At 48.3% G+C, this 16,694-nt stretch overlaps 1 protein-coding gene across 1 annotated transcript in view; it reads left to right on the top strand.

Annotated features, from left to right (window-relative positions):
* LOC149357260 (uncharacterized) overlaps positions 1 to 15,303 on the top strand; it is a 56,213-nt gene extending 40,910 nt beyond the window's left edge. The window contains exons 3-4 of the mRNA XM_089576550.1: positions 14,399 to 14,536; positions 15,197 to 15,303. Coding sequence (XP_089432676.1) covers positions 14,399 to 14,536; positions 15,197 to 15,303 — 245 coding nt within the window. The remainder of the gene's footprint in view (positions 1 to 14,398; positions 14,537 to 15,196) is intronic.
* Positions 15,304 to 16,694: the final 1,391 nt, after the last annotated feature.

Below are 16,694 nucleotides of genomic sequence, written 5' to 3'. Positions count from 1 at the left end.
GCGGGACGGCATCGTCGTGGAACTCTGGTCGTCGGACTGCCGCAGTGCCCGGTGAACAAATTGTGTTTTGTTTGTTTACCTCTCTTTCGAGTGTTAGTGCACTTTAGGTGCAATATTGCCTTTGTATTGTACTCTCTCTCGAGTTTAACTTTGCACGTGTTGCATTGTTCAGTTAATCACTTTGTATGTGTCTGTACTAGTGATTGTGAAACCCTCTGTATCGTCTCAATTGCTGTATAAACTTTGTTTTGTTTTGTAAACCTTTGGCTCCGACCCATTTTCTGGCTTGCGACCAGCGAAAGCTGGGCACCGAACGCCCAAAAACCTCTTGTCACTTGGTAGCTGGTCTCCGCTGAGTTTGCCACGCTGAGTCGAGGGCATCTCCTTCGAGACCGAGACCGCTACCCCCACACGCTCTAAGGGTGTCTGGGACCTTCCCACTAAATGTGCGCGAAGTCTGGGTGACAAAGGTAGCCGGCGACGTCGACGTTATCTTCTTTGGTAACATTGGGGCAGCATGGCGTCTAGCGTGGCCGTGGCCTCCCTGCCATGGACGAGCCTAAAAGGCGTCATCTGGGTGGTCTCCTGCACTGCGGTGTTGTATGGGAAGACGATGTAAGGCAGGATAACGTCCCATGTCTTGTGTTCGGCATCTACATACATGGCCAGCATATCGGGGATGGTTTTGTTCAGGCGCTCGGTCAGTCCGTTAGTCTGTGGATGGTATGCGGTTGTCCTCCGGTGGCTGGTTTGGCTGTAGCGCAGGATGGCTTGCGTCAGTTCCGCCGTGAATGGTGTTCCTCTGTCCGTGATGAGCACATCGGGGGCGCCATGTCGCAGAAGAATGCACTCCACGAAAAATTTGGCAACTTCTGCTGCTGTTCCATTCATTAGGGCTTTTGACTTGGCGTAGCAGGTCAGGTAGTAAGTTGCTATAATGATCCACTTATTTCCAGATTTTCACTTCAGGAAAGGGCCAAGCAAGTACCTGCCGATCTGCTGAAAGGGCCTTGAGGGGGGTTTAACGGGATTCAGAAATCCTGCTTGTCGGGTTGGAGGGGTCTTTAGTCGCTGACAGTTTCGGCAGGTTTTCACGTAATGTGCGACATCGGCAGACACTCGTGGCCAGTAATACTTCTCTTAAGTGCGGTGGTGGGTGCGAGAAAACCCGAGATGTCCAGCTGTCAGCTCGTCGTGTGAAGCCTGAAGAACTTCTCCGCGCAGACTTACAGGTACAACAAGGAGGTAGGCTGTCTTGTTCGCTGCAAAGTTCTTCTTCACGAGGTCATCACTCTGTAAACAGAACTAAGACAATGCTCTCTTGAACGAGGCTGGGGGTGAAGAAACATTGCCTTCCAAGTACTCGATGCGGCATTTTTGGTCGGGTCCGAGCGTTGCTGTTGTACAAAAGAGCTGGAGGTGATGGGTCCCAGGAAGGCGTCCTCATCGTTGTCCGGTGGTGGTGCATCTACAGGGGCTCGTGACAGGCAGTCGGCGTCAGAGTGCTTGCGTCCGGACTTGTAAACGACGGTTACATCAAACTCCTGGAGCCACAGGCTCCATCGAGCGAGGCGGCCGGAGGGGTCCTTCAAACTGGCGAGCCAGCACAGTGCGTGGTGATCGCTGACCACCTTTAATTAAGCATGATTAATTAATTAAGCACCAATAAACACAAACATGGCTTAAGGACTGAAATAAATTTGGGGAGTAGTACCCTGGTTTCGCAGAATTTAAAAGTTCACCTGCCTCACGACTCATCGAGCGGGTGATGTCCCAAAGCGCGGAGCATGGGCCAGGCCATAGTTTAAGAGGCTTTGCATTCTATAACGTGCTTCGCCGTGTAGAAACACATTTTTAAGGCGTAAGTTTTACTTTGCTCCATTGAGCGAAAGCCCGTCTTTCTTTCTTTCTTTCTTTCTTTCTTCCTTTCTTTCTTTCTTTCTTTCTTTCCTTCTTTCTTTCTTTCTTTCTTTCTTCCTTTCTTTCTTTCTTTCTTTCTTTCTTTCTTTCTTACTTTCTTTCTTTCTTTCCTTCTTCTTTCTTTCTTTCTTTCTTTCTTCCTTTCTTTCTTTCCTTCTTTCTTTCTTTTTTCTTTGTGCGTGCGTGCTCGCGCGCGCGCTTGTGTGTGTGTGTGTGTGGCACTCAATGGTACCCATAAAAGATGTCCTAATTCAACCGGGCAAGTGGACAACCTGGACCGCACAAGACCCACCGGTTGCAGCACTCTTGCCATCCCAGGCCAGAGGTGCACCGTTTAACCGCTGCACTACTGTGCCAGGAGGGTTAGGGCTTGCGGGGAGCTATGAACGTTAAGTAGAAAAAGGCATGCGCATTAACCCATTAGCTGTCCCGTCATACCCTTAAGGCGGAAAGCGGCCCGCAGTACGTTGGCGACTGCCTTCACGAAGTTAGCGCGCCGATCAAAAGGGGTGCAGTGGCGTCGCAGTGGCGGCTACGTAGAGCCATGCAGAGGTAGAATTGCCATCTGCGCGGCATTCCGTTACATCACAAAGTGAGCGAGAGGGCTTACATCTTCTCACACGTGAGCACTCGTTATGTGTCTCTGCCGGTTTTTTTTTCCTCCTCTACATACACTATCTTCCCCGGATGTAGAAAGTTTACTTTAGTTATTTAAAAGCAAAGCACTCTTACCCACTCTTATCACGAATACACGAGCAGGCGGCTGCGCGAAGCACCGCATCCGGATCCTCGTGCGCGTACCCCAATTTGTCCATGTCGAACGCGCGTGGGCGCTCCGAAGAGCGCGGCATCACACTAGCGTGTTCACCCTGAGAGTGAACATCCTGTACACTGCATGCGATAACCGACAACTACGATCAACGAGTCCGTCGCTTCATATTATATATATTGTTACCCGGATTTTGGAGCATTTGCGGTGGAAGAAGACACTATTGTACCAGCTTTCTCCGCAGCATTCGTGCGGGTTTCCTCTATTCACAATCAGTGCGAATCTTTTGAAGCTGTGGTAGAGCCTACGACACTCGCCTGCTCTAAGAAGAGTATCGTCGTGCCTCGTTGCGTCGTTCCCGTGGTGAGAGGCCGTACTGAGCTGTGGACAGTGAACCACTCTGAAGAGCCAGCTGTGTTGCCCCGGGGCCTCAAACTCGCCCGTTTCGAGGAAGGTGTGTCAGGTTCCGTCGCGACGTTAACCAACTCTGTCAGTGAGCAGCACGTGAAAAGAGATATGGAGACCCAAGTTAAGGCTATGATTAATCAGGCTCTTCCCACAACCGAGCGTCGCACTCTAGTGGAACTCCTTCTGAAGCACGTGTTCGTGTTCGACTTTGCCAAAGACGATTCTACACCACCGCCTACCAGTCGTATTCATCACACGATCAACACCGGCTCCGCACCTCCTATACGCCAGAAGCCCTATCGAGTCTCAGCCACTGAACGTAAGTTAATAGATGACCAAGTTCAAGAGATGCTAAAGCGAGGCATAATTCGAGAGTCTTCAAGTCCTTGGGCAGCTCCAGTTATCCTTGTTAAGAAAAAAGATGGCACATGGAGGTTCTGTGTTGACTACCGTCGCTTAAATACGGCCACGAAGAAGGACGTCTACCCGCTTCCACGTATAGATGACGCAATTGATTGTCTGCACTCCGCTTCATACTTTTCTTCTATTGATTTGAGATCCGGCTACTGGCAAATCCCCATGCACGCTGCAGATAGGGAAAAAACGGCATTCATAACACCAGACGGACTTTACGAGTTTAACGTTATGCCTTTCGGATTATGTAACGCACCTGCAACATTCGAGCGGTTCATGGATACAATCCTGCGTGGCCTTAAGTGGCAAATTTGTTTATGTTATTTGGACGACGTTGTAATTTTTGGCAAAACGTTTAGTGAGCACAACAGCCGCCTGGATATTGTGCTTGATTGCATGGAACGAGCTGGCCTTATCCTCAATTCCAAGAAATGTCATTTTGGGAACCGTGAAACAATTGTTCTTGGTCATTTAGTTGATAAAGAAGGTGTTCGACCAGATCCAAAGAAAATTGAAGCTGTCAAAAGTTTTACGGTGCCTCAATCAGTGAAAGAGCTGCAGAGTTTTTTAGGACTCTGCTCGTACTTTCGACGCTTTATAGCTAGGTTTGCGGACATCGCTTACCCACTGACGTGTTTGCTGCATAAAGATGCACCGTTCAATTGGACCAGCGAATGTGACGCAGCTTTCCGACATCTGAAATTTCTTTTGACCTCGGGCCCCATCCTACGCCACTTCTGCCCATCTGCACCAATTGAAGTGCACACTGATGCAAGTGGTATCGGTATCGGCGCTGTACTTATACAACGCCATGGTCACGATCAGCACGTGGTAGCATATGCCAGCCGGTCATTGAGTAAGAGCGAAAGAAATTACACGGTTACTGAGCAAGAATGTCTCGCCGTTGTTTTCGCTGTACAGCGCTTCCGCTCCTATCTGTACGGGAATGCTTTCACCGTCGTGACCGACCACCACTCGCTTTGCTGGCTAGTGAGTCTTCGTGACCCCTGTGGCCGGCTTGCTCGATGGGCTTTGCGCCTACAAGAATTTAATTTCACTGGTGCATAAAAGCGGCCGTAAACACTCAGATGCCGATTGTCTTTCCCGTTTGCCGCTTCAAACGACTGATGACGACGCAGACAACTTTGATGAATACTTGGCGTCACTTTCACAAGCCTTCCCCGATCTTCAAGTTTTCCGAACTGAGCAACGCAAAGACCAAACATTAACCTCTTTGTTTGATGCCGCTCAAGATTCTGCAAAGAATACTTTTTGCATTCGCGACGGTTTGCTTTATAAGAAGAATTTCGTTTCTGGAGGAGCACGCATGCTTCTTGTCGTACCCGAAAACCTACGCATCACAGTTCTTGAAATGATGCACGACGACGCCACGTCTGGGCACTTGGGAGTGACACGCACACTCCACCGCACACAGCAACGATTTTACTGGCCTAACATGCGTTCAACCATCCAGCACTATGTAGCCAGCTGTGTGCAATGCCAGCGCTTTAAGCTGCCGACTTCAAGTCCACCTGGCAAACTGCGGCCAATCACACCTCCAACAGCCCCGTTTGAGCAAGTTGGCATTGACCTCCTTGGACCTTTCCCACGGTCCTCGAAAGGAAATCGATGGATTCTTGTGTGCGTAGACCACTTAACCCGTTATTGTGAGACAGCCGCGATACCAGCTGCTACTGCGTCTGAAGTATCTAACTTCTTACTTCGTTTCGTCATTCTTCGGCACGGCCCTCCTGCAGTTCTCATTAGCGACCGTGGACGCCAATTTACAGCGGACGTTGTTGAAGAACTTCTCCGCCTCAGCAGCTGCAGTTTTCGCCACTCCACGCCATATCATCCCCAAACGAACGGTGTGGTAGAACGCACTAATCGGACGCTCACCACCATGCTTGCTATGTACGTCGCTGCAGATCATAAAGACTGGGATGGCGTCCTCCCGTTCGTTACTCATGCATACAACACAGCGCAACATGAGACAACTGGCTACAGCCCCTTTTACCTGCTCTATGCTCGCTCGCCTCGCTGTGGCCTTGACACCATTCTACCATTTTTCATCCACGACGAACCTTCTCTTGCGACCACACTCTGCAGAGCTGAAGAAGCTCGCCAGCTTGCCCGCGTTCGAATTTTATCTTCGCAAGAGCGTTCCAAGAACCGCTACGACGTCCAACACCAAGAAGTTTCTTATGTTCCTGGTGACATTGTGTGGTTGTGGACCCCTCTACGCAAGCGTGGTCTGTGTCAGAAACTGCTATCCCACTACACTGGACCGTTTGTTGTGTTGGAGTGCATTAGTGACGTTAATTACGTTATATCGCGACTAACTGCTAGTGGTCGACGGTCACGCCAGTCTCAGGTGGTGCATGTAGCCCGCCTCAAGCGATTCCATCCCAGGCGGTCTGTTTAACTCGCCCGACGGGCTTCGTCTGCGAGGAGGGAAATGTAACGTGCTTCCATAGAACCTCGACGGAAGAAGCAGAAGATAAAGGACGAGCAGAGAGAAAGGAAGAGAAAGAGCTGAAGGACGCTGGTAGGCTTCCTGCTTCCATCCTGCTCCGACCGATCCCCTCTGTGAATAACCCTCCGTGCGTGCTAAGCACGTAACAATATATATATATATATATATATATATGGGCTGCGAGAGCATGAAGTACTTGGCTGCTTACAGGAGTATATAGCGAAGTATACGCTTCATTAAAGGAAAATATTTATTTGACTCGCGTTTCGATCGGAAGACCGATCTTCTTCAAGGGTGATTTTACTTTGCTGATGCTTCCCCTTTTAGAGGGGTGGGCACAGAACAGGTGAGCGAGAAACACAAAGTAGGTAGAATAAAAATGCACATAAAAGACAAATCAATTATAGGGGAAGTAGGACCCACACGAAAAAAATGGAGAGTGCGCAGAACAGGTACTCAGTAGGAAAATGCAATGTCCAGATGCGGTCTCATATTAGAGAAGCCAACAGACACAGAAACCAAGGAACGCAGAGGCATTGTTCTAGATTTATTTCCTGGTGATAATTAATGAAGAATATTACTGAATACGTTATCGCTTAAAGATAAAAAGCAGAAGCAGAAGAAAAAACAACCCCATGCCGCCGGTGGGAACCGAACCCACGACCTCCTACCGGCGGCATGTGGTTGTTTTTTCTTCTGCTTTTCTAATCAATTATCTTTAAGAGATAACGTATTCAGTAATATTCTTCATTGATCAGCATCACTAAATAAATCTAAAAAAAATTCTCGTTGTTCCTTGCTTTCTGTGGTTGTTGGCTTCTCTAATATGTATAACGAGCCCCTCATTCTCCTTTCTTTGTCTGCTTAATTGCTTAGCGAGGGCCTCGGTTCTGGCAGCCTTGACGCCATAGGAAGCATAAGAGGGTTCTCACACAGCTTCCACCCTCGCCGTTCGATGACGTTCCACGTCACACCAGCGGTAATTGAGGACGTACAGCGTCCGCCGCTTATGAACGTGGGTGGCGCTGATGAACACTCTCAAGTTTAGGTCACTTGTAAACATAAATACACCCGCAAGCAGAAGATCTGACCGCCGTCGCCGTAGCTCAGTTGGTAGAGCACCGGACGCGTAACTTGGAGGTTGTGGGTTCGGTTCCCACCGTCGGCATGTGGTTGTTTTTTCTTCTGCTTTTCTAATCAATCATCTTTAAGTGATAACGTATTCAGTAGTATTCCTCAGTGATCAGCACCACAAAATAAATCTAAAATAAATCCCCTGTGTTTCTTGGCTTCTGTGGCTGTTGGCTTCTTTAATATGTATAACGAGCCCCTCATTCACGCTCTCTTGTCTGCTATATATACCAGGTGTCCCAGCTAAATGTAACCAAGCTTTTAAAAAACACGGGGTGTCCTAGCCGTCTGAAACTAAATGAGGGTTTTTTAGAGTCGCGTGACCTAGTCTGCAGTATTTTTTTCGTTCTTCAAGGTTGACTAATTAGTCAAGCTTAATTAACTAACTTTTTAATTATTGACTTGAGGAATAAAGTGTCAATGGAAAAGTTGTAGATCGCTTTGAGAAACAGCTTACTGAGACATTTGCAGCAAAGTAATATTTACGTAAAGTAGTTTTTTTAGCGGCCTTTAACCACAACCCGCACAATTATCTTGCAAAGCACTGATGAGAGCGCTGTAATCGCGGCGCATCCGGGCGCACGGAGCGCTCTGTCACGTGGTATTTTTTAAAATCCGCGGGCTTTCGTTTTTCCTGAATAAAAACGGCCACGCTAAGTCTATCTCGTTGGAAGTGTCTGGGTTGGTCGATATTTGTGGAGCTCCACAACCTTCCTATTGACGCCTGAACGTTTCAAGCTATATTTAAAAAGTTAATTTATTTATCTCGACTAATTATTCAAGTAGGAGAACCGAAAAAATGGTACTGTAACTTTAGATAAAGATCAACAACATCCACGCGATTGCAGTTCTGAAGAACGCTTAGTTTTTTTATAAACCTTGGTCCAAGTTAGCTGGGACACCCTGTATATATATATATATATATATATAGCAGTAGCCATTTTTTCGCTCCTCCTATTTAATATATATATATATATATATATATATATATATATATATATATATATATATATATATATATATATATATATATATATATATATATATATATATATGTATATATATATATATATGTATATATATATATATATATTAAATAGGAGGAGCGAAAAAATGCTACTGTAACTTTCAATAAACCCTAACAACATCCACGCGATTTCAGTTCTGAAGAACGCTTAGTTTCTTTATAAACATTGGTCCAACGTAGCTGAGACACCGTGGATATATATATAGATATCCAAGGTGTCCCAGCTAACTTGGACCAAGGTTTATAAAAAAACTAAGCGTTCTTCAGAACTGAAATCTCGTGGATGTTGTTAGGGTTTATTGAAAGTTACAGTAGCATTTTTTTGCTCCTCCTATCTGATTACTTGGTCGAAATAAATAAACTAACTTTTTAAATATAGCTTGAAACGTTCAGGCGTCAATGAAAAAGTCCTGGAGCTCCCCAAATATTGTCCAACCCGGGCACTTCCAACGAGATTGACATAGCGTGGCCGTTTTTATTCGGGAAAAACGAAAGCCCGCGGAGTTTAAAAAATACCACGTGACAGAGCTCTCCGTGCGCCCGGATGCGCCGCGATTACAGCGCTCTCATCCGTGCTTTGTAAAAAACATCACCCGCTTCGCGCCTTTCGTGCTGCCCAAGACAGGGCTTCGCGTTGCGCTTGGTTCCAAGATAAGCGCCAGAGGGTTCGGGCGGCAGTTGAAAGAAAGCGCGGCTCCCGTTCCTGAGGGTAATAACTGCACACTCACGTTAGCAGAATGCTTGCGGAAGAACGATGACAATCTCATGAGTTTGAATTTGGGAGCAAGATCCCAACTAGCAAAGACGCATATAACAAGCCTGATAACGTCGTGTGAATTACGCTGAAAAACAGGAGTCGCGCTTTCTTTCCGCCGATCGTACCCACTGGCGCTTATTTTGGAACCAAGCACATCGCGAAGCCCTGTCTTGGGCAGCACGAAAGTCCCGAAGCGGGTGATGTTTCTAACGAAGCACGGATGAGAGCGCTGTAATCGCGGCGCATCCGGGCGCATGGAGCGCGCTGTCACGTGGTATATTTTAAAATCCGCGGGCTTTCGTTTTTCCCGAATAAAAATGGCCACGCTAGGTCTATCTCGATGGAAGTGCCTGGGTTGGACGATATTTGCGGAGCTCCACAACCTTCCTATTGACGCCTGAACGTTTCAAGCTATATTTAAAAAGTTAATTTATTTATCTGGGCTAATTATTCAAGTAGGAGGAGGGAAAAAATGGTACTGTAACTTTAGATAAACCTCAATAACATCCACGCGATTTCAGTTCTGAAGACCGCTTAGTTTTTTATAAATCTTGGTCCAAGTCAGCTGGGACACCCGTTATATAAAATAAACAGTACACTTACCTACAGCTACACGTCTTCACGACGTTATCACTGGCTTAAGACGCGCATTTTGCAGGGGCCTCCTTCCTCGTCGTCGATCGTCTGCTCCACAGCGTAGACGCGACTAATCGGCTTCAATTAGGTTTGCTTTGCGGAATTGCTCGCTAATCTGACCGATCACCTTGAAGCTGCAATGCAGCCGGTACATCGCAACAACGCGAGCCTGTGCACGTGCAAGAAAGCGTCGCGAAAGCAGCGGCGTACCGGTTTTTGCTTTTCTTCCATAGATGGCACAGCACATCAGGTGCAGCAGCGTCACTCGCCGATGCTTTGGGAGCCTGTAACCATTGGTAAAGCCTCAATAAAATTACTCGTAAGTCGGCGCCCTGTCTGTGTCCTCTTTTCTCGTCCACGTATTTGCATTGTTCGGATAATGTTGAACCGACTCGCCCAAGCCTCCACTTCGTCCACACGTTGTATCTCGGAATGGAAAAGGAAACGCAAACAGGCTCCCAGGAACTCTGCCCTCCGCCATACCGAATAATTCTCTCTCTCTCTCGCTGGACAAAATCATTTTTAAGTAGGAAGCCACTTCTGAACGCAATTTTTTCATGCATTGTAAGACTTCACTATAACAGTCACTACATCCATTCATCATCCGACAGCAGTCTTGTATTTTTTTTTATTAGCGTTTCTGCTGTCCTGAAAGGCGTCCCTTTTTTGTTTTCTATTGCAGTCTTAGCTGTTCGACGAGATAGATGGAAACAGTTAAAAAAAAAGATTTGGTACATATCAGAAAAATGTATAGTTACCCATACCTCTTCAGTAACAGTGTCGTACCATTTTTCCGTTTTTATCACAGAATGTTGGACATGCCTATGCCAATGGCCCCCGACACGTGTATAGGAAGGGGAAGCGAGGTCTGCTCCCCGCTGCGTGCTAGCCATCGAGTCGGCCCTGAAGCGTTGGGGGCTTCTTTTATTTGTTTTTTAAACCCTTGGTGTCTATCATAGCACAAGTCGCTATGTCTAAGTCTCTGTCTAAGCACAAAACACGCAAGATGCACAAGTATCGAGGGCGTTTACGCTCAGATCGTTTACTTGTAGATTTCTCGGCCTCACCACGTAGAAAACCCCCTCACCACTTACCTTCTTCCTCCGTACATTAGCAGCGCCTCGCTTGGTGTTGTGCATTGCTGTAATATCTGGGTGTTAGTGCATTGCAATTTTTTGGGAAAGACACATTTTGCTATGGGCATTGCCCTTACTGGCTCCTTAACATGAGTTATGGGATTGCATGCCAACAGAGGGGAGAATGTTTTAAAGATAATCGTGCATATTTAATGTTAATAATTGAAGTCAGGCAAGGAGGGATGGTTTCTCGTGCTTTTCACCGCGTGTTCACAGGAGGTATTAAAGGATTTGGAAGAGTTGGGTATAACAGTTAATGGAGAATACCTAACTAATCTGCGATTTAGGGATATTGCTGGATTGCTAAGCGTCTTAGAAGTCGAATCGCGGAGCACGATCGAGGACCTAGGCAGGCGAAGCGGAGCGGTAGGTTGTGGGGTTTTAATAAGGGGGAGAGAAATACGTTCTCCCCGCTTAATCGAGGCTGACACAGTTCAAAACTGCCGGACCCCACCCCGTGATCGCGCACGCTACCGAGCGCACGGCGGGCCTTGCTCTGTTGGAACAAAAGAAATACACTCTGGCTGAAACAAACACGGCATTTATTGCTACAACATTAACACCAGCTAGCAACAAAATACGCTGCGGAATCGAGGACATCCGACTTACCAGCACGGTTACGAGCTGAAGTTCGCCCACGCCAGGGCGAAGGGGAAACTCCGGGGACCGTTCGGGACGAGGTGGCGGGAGAATGTTCCCCCCTCCTCTCGCCCGCTGGCGGAGAGCGGAGCGGAGCGCATAAGCGTCAGCGCGCGTGACAGTTCCCGAGCCAAGAGGGCCGTCTCCCCCCGCGCGCGCAGCAATCACGCCATACATGGCGCTCGTGTCGCTGCGACATCGGCGCCCTCCTTTGTTAGTTAAGGTAACTAACTATGCTAGGGCGGGTGCATCGCGTGGAAGCCAACCACTTGGGAACGGCGGATGCAGGTCCCCACATCCTCCAACCTTCAATAGACCTCCGCGCCTGAATTACATGATATGGAGGAGTCTCCTGGTCTTCATGCACTTGAAGCAGGTCTGGCGGCGGAGGTCACGCAGACACCGACCACGCAGACTTCCGCGGTGGGCGCAGACTGCCGCGGTGTTCCGAAGGCGGCGTGAAGGACTCCGCTGGAACGACACGCATGGCCCGTGGACTAAATGTCCGCAGGCCTGCGAAGAGAAGGCCGGTTGAAGACTGCAGGCCAGGATAACAGCAGCCAGAGGTGAATGCCGACTCGTGTCGCCACGGCTGCCCCGGATGGATGCGCCAAACAAGATAGAGGCCGATCTGTAGCAGCATGCGGCAGCGAGACGATGTGCACAGGAGAGCAAGCCTGGGTGGTTCCACGGGATCTGCAAGGCTTTCGAAACACATTCCGCATGCCTTTAACGTAGGTCACGGGAGGGGAAACGACGTCAAGAGCATCGCGGCTCAATGCTTAACTCAATAGCAATATGTGTCGGGCCGCTGTGCAAACGCAAAGTTCGAGTGAACAAAGCATTTTCTTGTGTTGAACGAGGCTGCTTAGTTCGTGCGAGGTTACAAAACGTCGGGCAGCAAAAAGCGTCCCCTCTCAGCACCACGGTCCGGTAGCCGTGTCTCTTCTGACGTGATGCAGGCAGCTCTGAAAAGCCTTAGGCCTAACTGCCACTCTGACAACGACCGCAAGCAAAAAAGAGACCCGAAACGGGTTACGTGCGTGCTGCCGCTAGGAGTCATCAGCTCTGAGGGGTGGTCCTACTCAGCTCGCTGCACGAAGTAGCTTCTGAGCGGTCGGCGCCCACCGTATCGGACGGTGTCGGAGCACCCGTTGCCGAGCTGCAATACCGGCAAGCTCGTAGCGGCACCCGTGGCCTCAGGCCACCCGGCTCCCGGAGCCGTGACTCCCAGAATCGAAAACGTGACAGCCGAGAAAAATATGTACAGAAAACTCGGGCTACCCACCCGGCTTCCGTAGTCACTCGCTTCGAGCTCGGCAACTCCGCGGGCGCAAGGCCTCGCGCTTCCTCGATGCGAACCAAGCGGTCCTCATGCTGAAGAAACTGCAGGGAAAACATGGCGAAAAAACGTGCTGAACATGTCGAAAAGTTCAAAGATGCTGCAGCGCAATACACCTCTCACTAAGAAAGCATGCCGCAGTTCCTAGAGATCAAAATTTACTCTAGGCCTAGCACATGTCAAGTCCGGACAAAGAGCGTTCCTCGAAGCGAATGACAATCGCCCAATGTTTGATGAGCAGGCCCCACGTTGGGCGGCCAGATGTGGGGTTTTAACAGGGGGGGGGGGGGGAGAGGTAGAGAAATACGTTCTCCCCGCTTAATCGCGGCTGACACAATTCAAAACCGCCGGACCTCACCCCGAGATCGCGCACGCTACCGAGCGCACACCGAGCATGGCGGGTCTTACTCTGAGAGAACAAAGGAAAGACACTCTGGCTGACACAAAGATGGCAATAATTGCTACAACAATAATAACGCCAGCTAGCAACAAAATACGCTGAGGAATCGAGGACGTCCGACTCACCATCACGGTTACGAGCGAACGTTCGGCCATGCCAGGGCAAGGGGGAAACTGCGAGACCAGACGGGACGAGCTGGTGGGAGAATGTTCCCCCCTCGAGGCCTCGCGCCCTCTGGCGGAGAGCGGAGCGTCGCGCGTCAGCGTCAGCGCGCGTCCCAGTTCCCGAGCCGAAGAGGGCCCTCTCCCCCGCGCACGCAGCAATCACGCCATCCATGGCTCTCGTGTCGCTGCCTCACCGGCGCCCTCCCTTGTTATTTAAGACTACCGACTATGCTAAGGAGGGCACATCGCGGGGAAGACAACCGAAGGGAATACAAGGGAAGGTCCCCACATGTATAAAAGTGAATATGAAGAAATCATGTCAGTAGAATATGAAAGGGCACACCAGTTCGCAAAAGGCGGCGTAACAATGGAAGCAGCAAGGGAATAAATAAATGATGATTATGAACCATGCAACGAGATTGCTCTGAACACTGCTTGTTGCTTCGTGAACTAAGCGATCGTTGATTACATTGGTTTCACTAACTTAAGGCAAGAAACAGCGAAAGGGCCGGAAAGGTTTTCTTAGGGATTTAACTGCCTAATGAAGAGATAAATTTAAAAAATAAATCACGGACGATGTGAGAACTGACAAAAGATGCCTTTAGTAATCGTTTTGCTATGAATCACCAACGTGCATTAACGCAAGGGTAAAAATGCAGCTCAAAATTGTGGCTATTCTTAAGCTAAAAAACGAGATGCGAAACGAGCAAGACGGGGGAAACAGGCTGAGGAGCCAGCGCCGCGGAGCAGCTGCTGCGTCGACTGCGCGGGTCACGTGACACCGCGACGTCACGTACGCACTCCCGCTCCGAGCCGGTTCACGGTTGTCCCGCCGCAGACGATTGACCTTGGGAGACATGGCGTAGTAGAGCTTACGCTCTAATACAATCAGAAATGTATTCGAGAACATCCAGGCTTTCAGAAAGCTTTAGGGAAATGGGCGCCTCTTTAGCACTGAATTGCATTTTAGAGCTTGCACCCCCACTGTTATTGCCACAGTGGTAGTAATATGCGCTGTTTCACTTTTTGGTTACGGTTGTCAAAGAGGCGGGAATGTTCGGTGCAGTGAATCCGATAACTGATTGAGGAGAACATACGTAACTGCGGTGGCAACGTTCGTTGCTGCAGTTGCTCAGGCGGGAACCGTTGTTGAGGAAGCGACTCCCTCTTCTTTTTCAGACAATTACCTGCTCTGTGCACAGAACCTCTGCGCCAAGGCGACGTGCGGTCCCTTCAACGACAGCGTGTGCGCCATGAAGTCGCCTTCCTTCGACGACAAGTGCACGTGCTGCGACTGGTGCCTCGTCCGAATTGTTGGTGAGCACATGCTCCCCTACCGAAAATGGACACAGAGGGCGAATCGTAGTTGCTATAGCACCGTACCGTGTTGTAAGGGCACAGAGACTACTTTCACTGCAATCTATGATTTTTTTTTAGCTAGAATAGGTCAGAGGACGAAATACAGGTAGCACGATCACCAGACAGTCTTCTTGTGGATCTCAGAGGCTATAGGCTAGGCCGCCATTAACTTTCGAACGGGGATCACAGAGTCGCTTTTAGACTTGACGTTTTTCGTTTGAGTCGAGTGGAAGGAAAAAAGTTCCACATTTAAATTTAATCTTCTCAGTAATAAATACGAATTTTAATCGCAAACAAACATCAGTGTTGCCCGAAAGCGCCACAGAATGGATTTTCCCTTAGAACAAAAATGAGATCACTTTGGCCTCAGTGTTCCTTCAATATGCGAGAATCTCTCCTGGAAGCTTCGGTCCGCCGCGCCGTGGCCTCCTGAGCCTTGGCCGTGGAAGGGGCAGAGGCTGGCTCACGCTATGAACGGATTTTGCTTTCTGCACGTTGGATAAAGTAACTCCACCTAAAGGCACATTGTTTCTTTCCGCTGTGAAAGAACGCTAAGCTAAGCCAAGAGGTGCTTTCCACTGTGACCGCGTAGACAGTAACCCTTGGAACTTCTCGCAGCCTGCAAACGCAGGGAGGACTTGGAAGGCGGAGAAGAGAAGAGCGTCGAGCGGTACTTCCAGTGCCAGCGCCCTTGCTACCCTCTGCGGCCTCGCAAGTCCGTGTAGTGCGGTATGTGGCTTCTGTACGCTTCAATTCAGAATGAAACTGGCTGAGCTCATCATTATCTGCAGGAATGTAAATCATAGTAAACGGCTGAACTGTTATATTAGTAGGTGTATACCCGCAAACGCTCTTCACTGTAAGAACAGCTCCTTTGTTTCACATATATTTCTCCTCTGTCACGTATGTTAAGACCTTAGCAAACGAGCTTTTTTGCATTTAGACCGTGTCCAAATCTGGCTACAGCGGTTGGGATCAAAGACGTGACCTCACATTCTGTTGCAAAACAACAAATATCCTCTGAGCAACGACGTTTGGTGAGATGTCGCATTGCCGAAATACAGGAAACAATAGCAACAACCACAAAAAACTGCCCATGGCGATGAATGTAGGAAGGACATTGTGCAGGGTGTAGAGAAAGAGGACATCCTTTCTGCTATGCATAGGAAAACTGTATTCAATCCAATAAACTCTCCGCAGCGTCAACCAGTCTCGTGTTTAAGCGCTCCAACTTTAAGGCATTGAATTGTTGTTTCTTTTTTGAACTCAGAGCCCAGCTACGTCACTATGGATTCTTATAAATGTCGGAATATTTATCCGGAGCCCTCCGATACGGCGTCGCTCATAGACTGAATCGCTAAAACCAAACCAAATATTGGAATGCAGACACGCAAAGAAGATTCAATTTTTTTCCTGTCTCAAAAGAAAGGGAAGAACACATTAGAAGGGAGTGCAAAAGATTCTTCATCAGTCAGTTCCATAGTAATTTTAAATCATAGCCGACGGTCGTCAGGATGAAATTCCTGGGAGTGTTTAGGGTACTTTGTAGCGTTACAAAGATACATCTGTGCGCTTATGTTTCAGTATCTTTAAGGACTAGAGAGGCCATGGTTTTCCATAGTAAAAGTAAGAACATGCCAATAAAAAAGGACGCTAGGCCAAGGGCACTTTCTACATAATGTTATGGAACGTGTCTTTACAGGAGATACTCATGGACTGTATTGCTAAGAGCTGGGGATAAAGGCAAACGTAGGAAATTTTAGTAATCTCTGATTTGCTGGTGACATTGTCCTCCTGACCAACTGCGCAAATGAGTAGAGCGAACAGTTCGGAGCCTAAGCACTGAAAGCAGAATGGTGGCGCTAAAATTTGACATGACAAAAAGCTGAAGTAATGGTCAACAAAAAGGGAATTCAGGGAAGAACGGGTTTTAATAGGTAGCGGAGTATTAGAAGTGTAGTGGAAATACCTCTATCTAGGGTAAGTATTCACTGCATATCCGGAGGATAAGAGGGAAAAACCAAAGAAAATATGAACAGGGTCAAGTGCGTTTGGTTAGTATCCATAGGTCGAGAATAACATCTTGCCAATACCCCTGAACAGTAAAACAAGTAAC

Source organism: Amblyomma mixtum, chromosome 3 (assembly GCF_055824585.1).
Source record: "Amblyomma mixtum isolate Tamu chromosome 3, ASM5582458v1, whole genome shotgun sequence".
Classification (NCBI taxonomy): domain Eukaryota; kingdom Metazoa; phylum Arthropoda; class Arachnida; order Ixodida; family Ixodidae; genus Amblyomma; species Amblyomma mixtum.
Note: the sequence above shows the minus strand (reverse complement) of the source record. Positions and strands in the feature narration are given on the sequence as shown.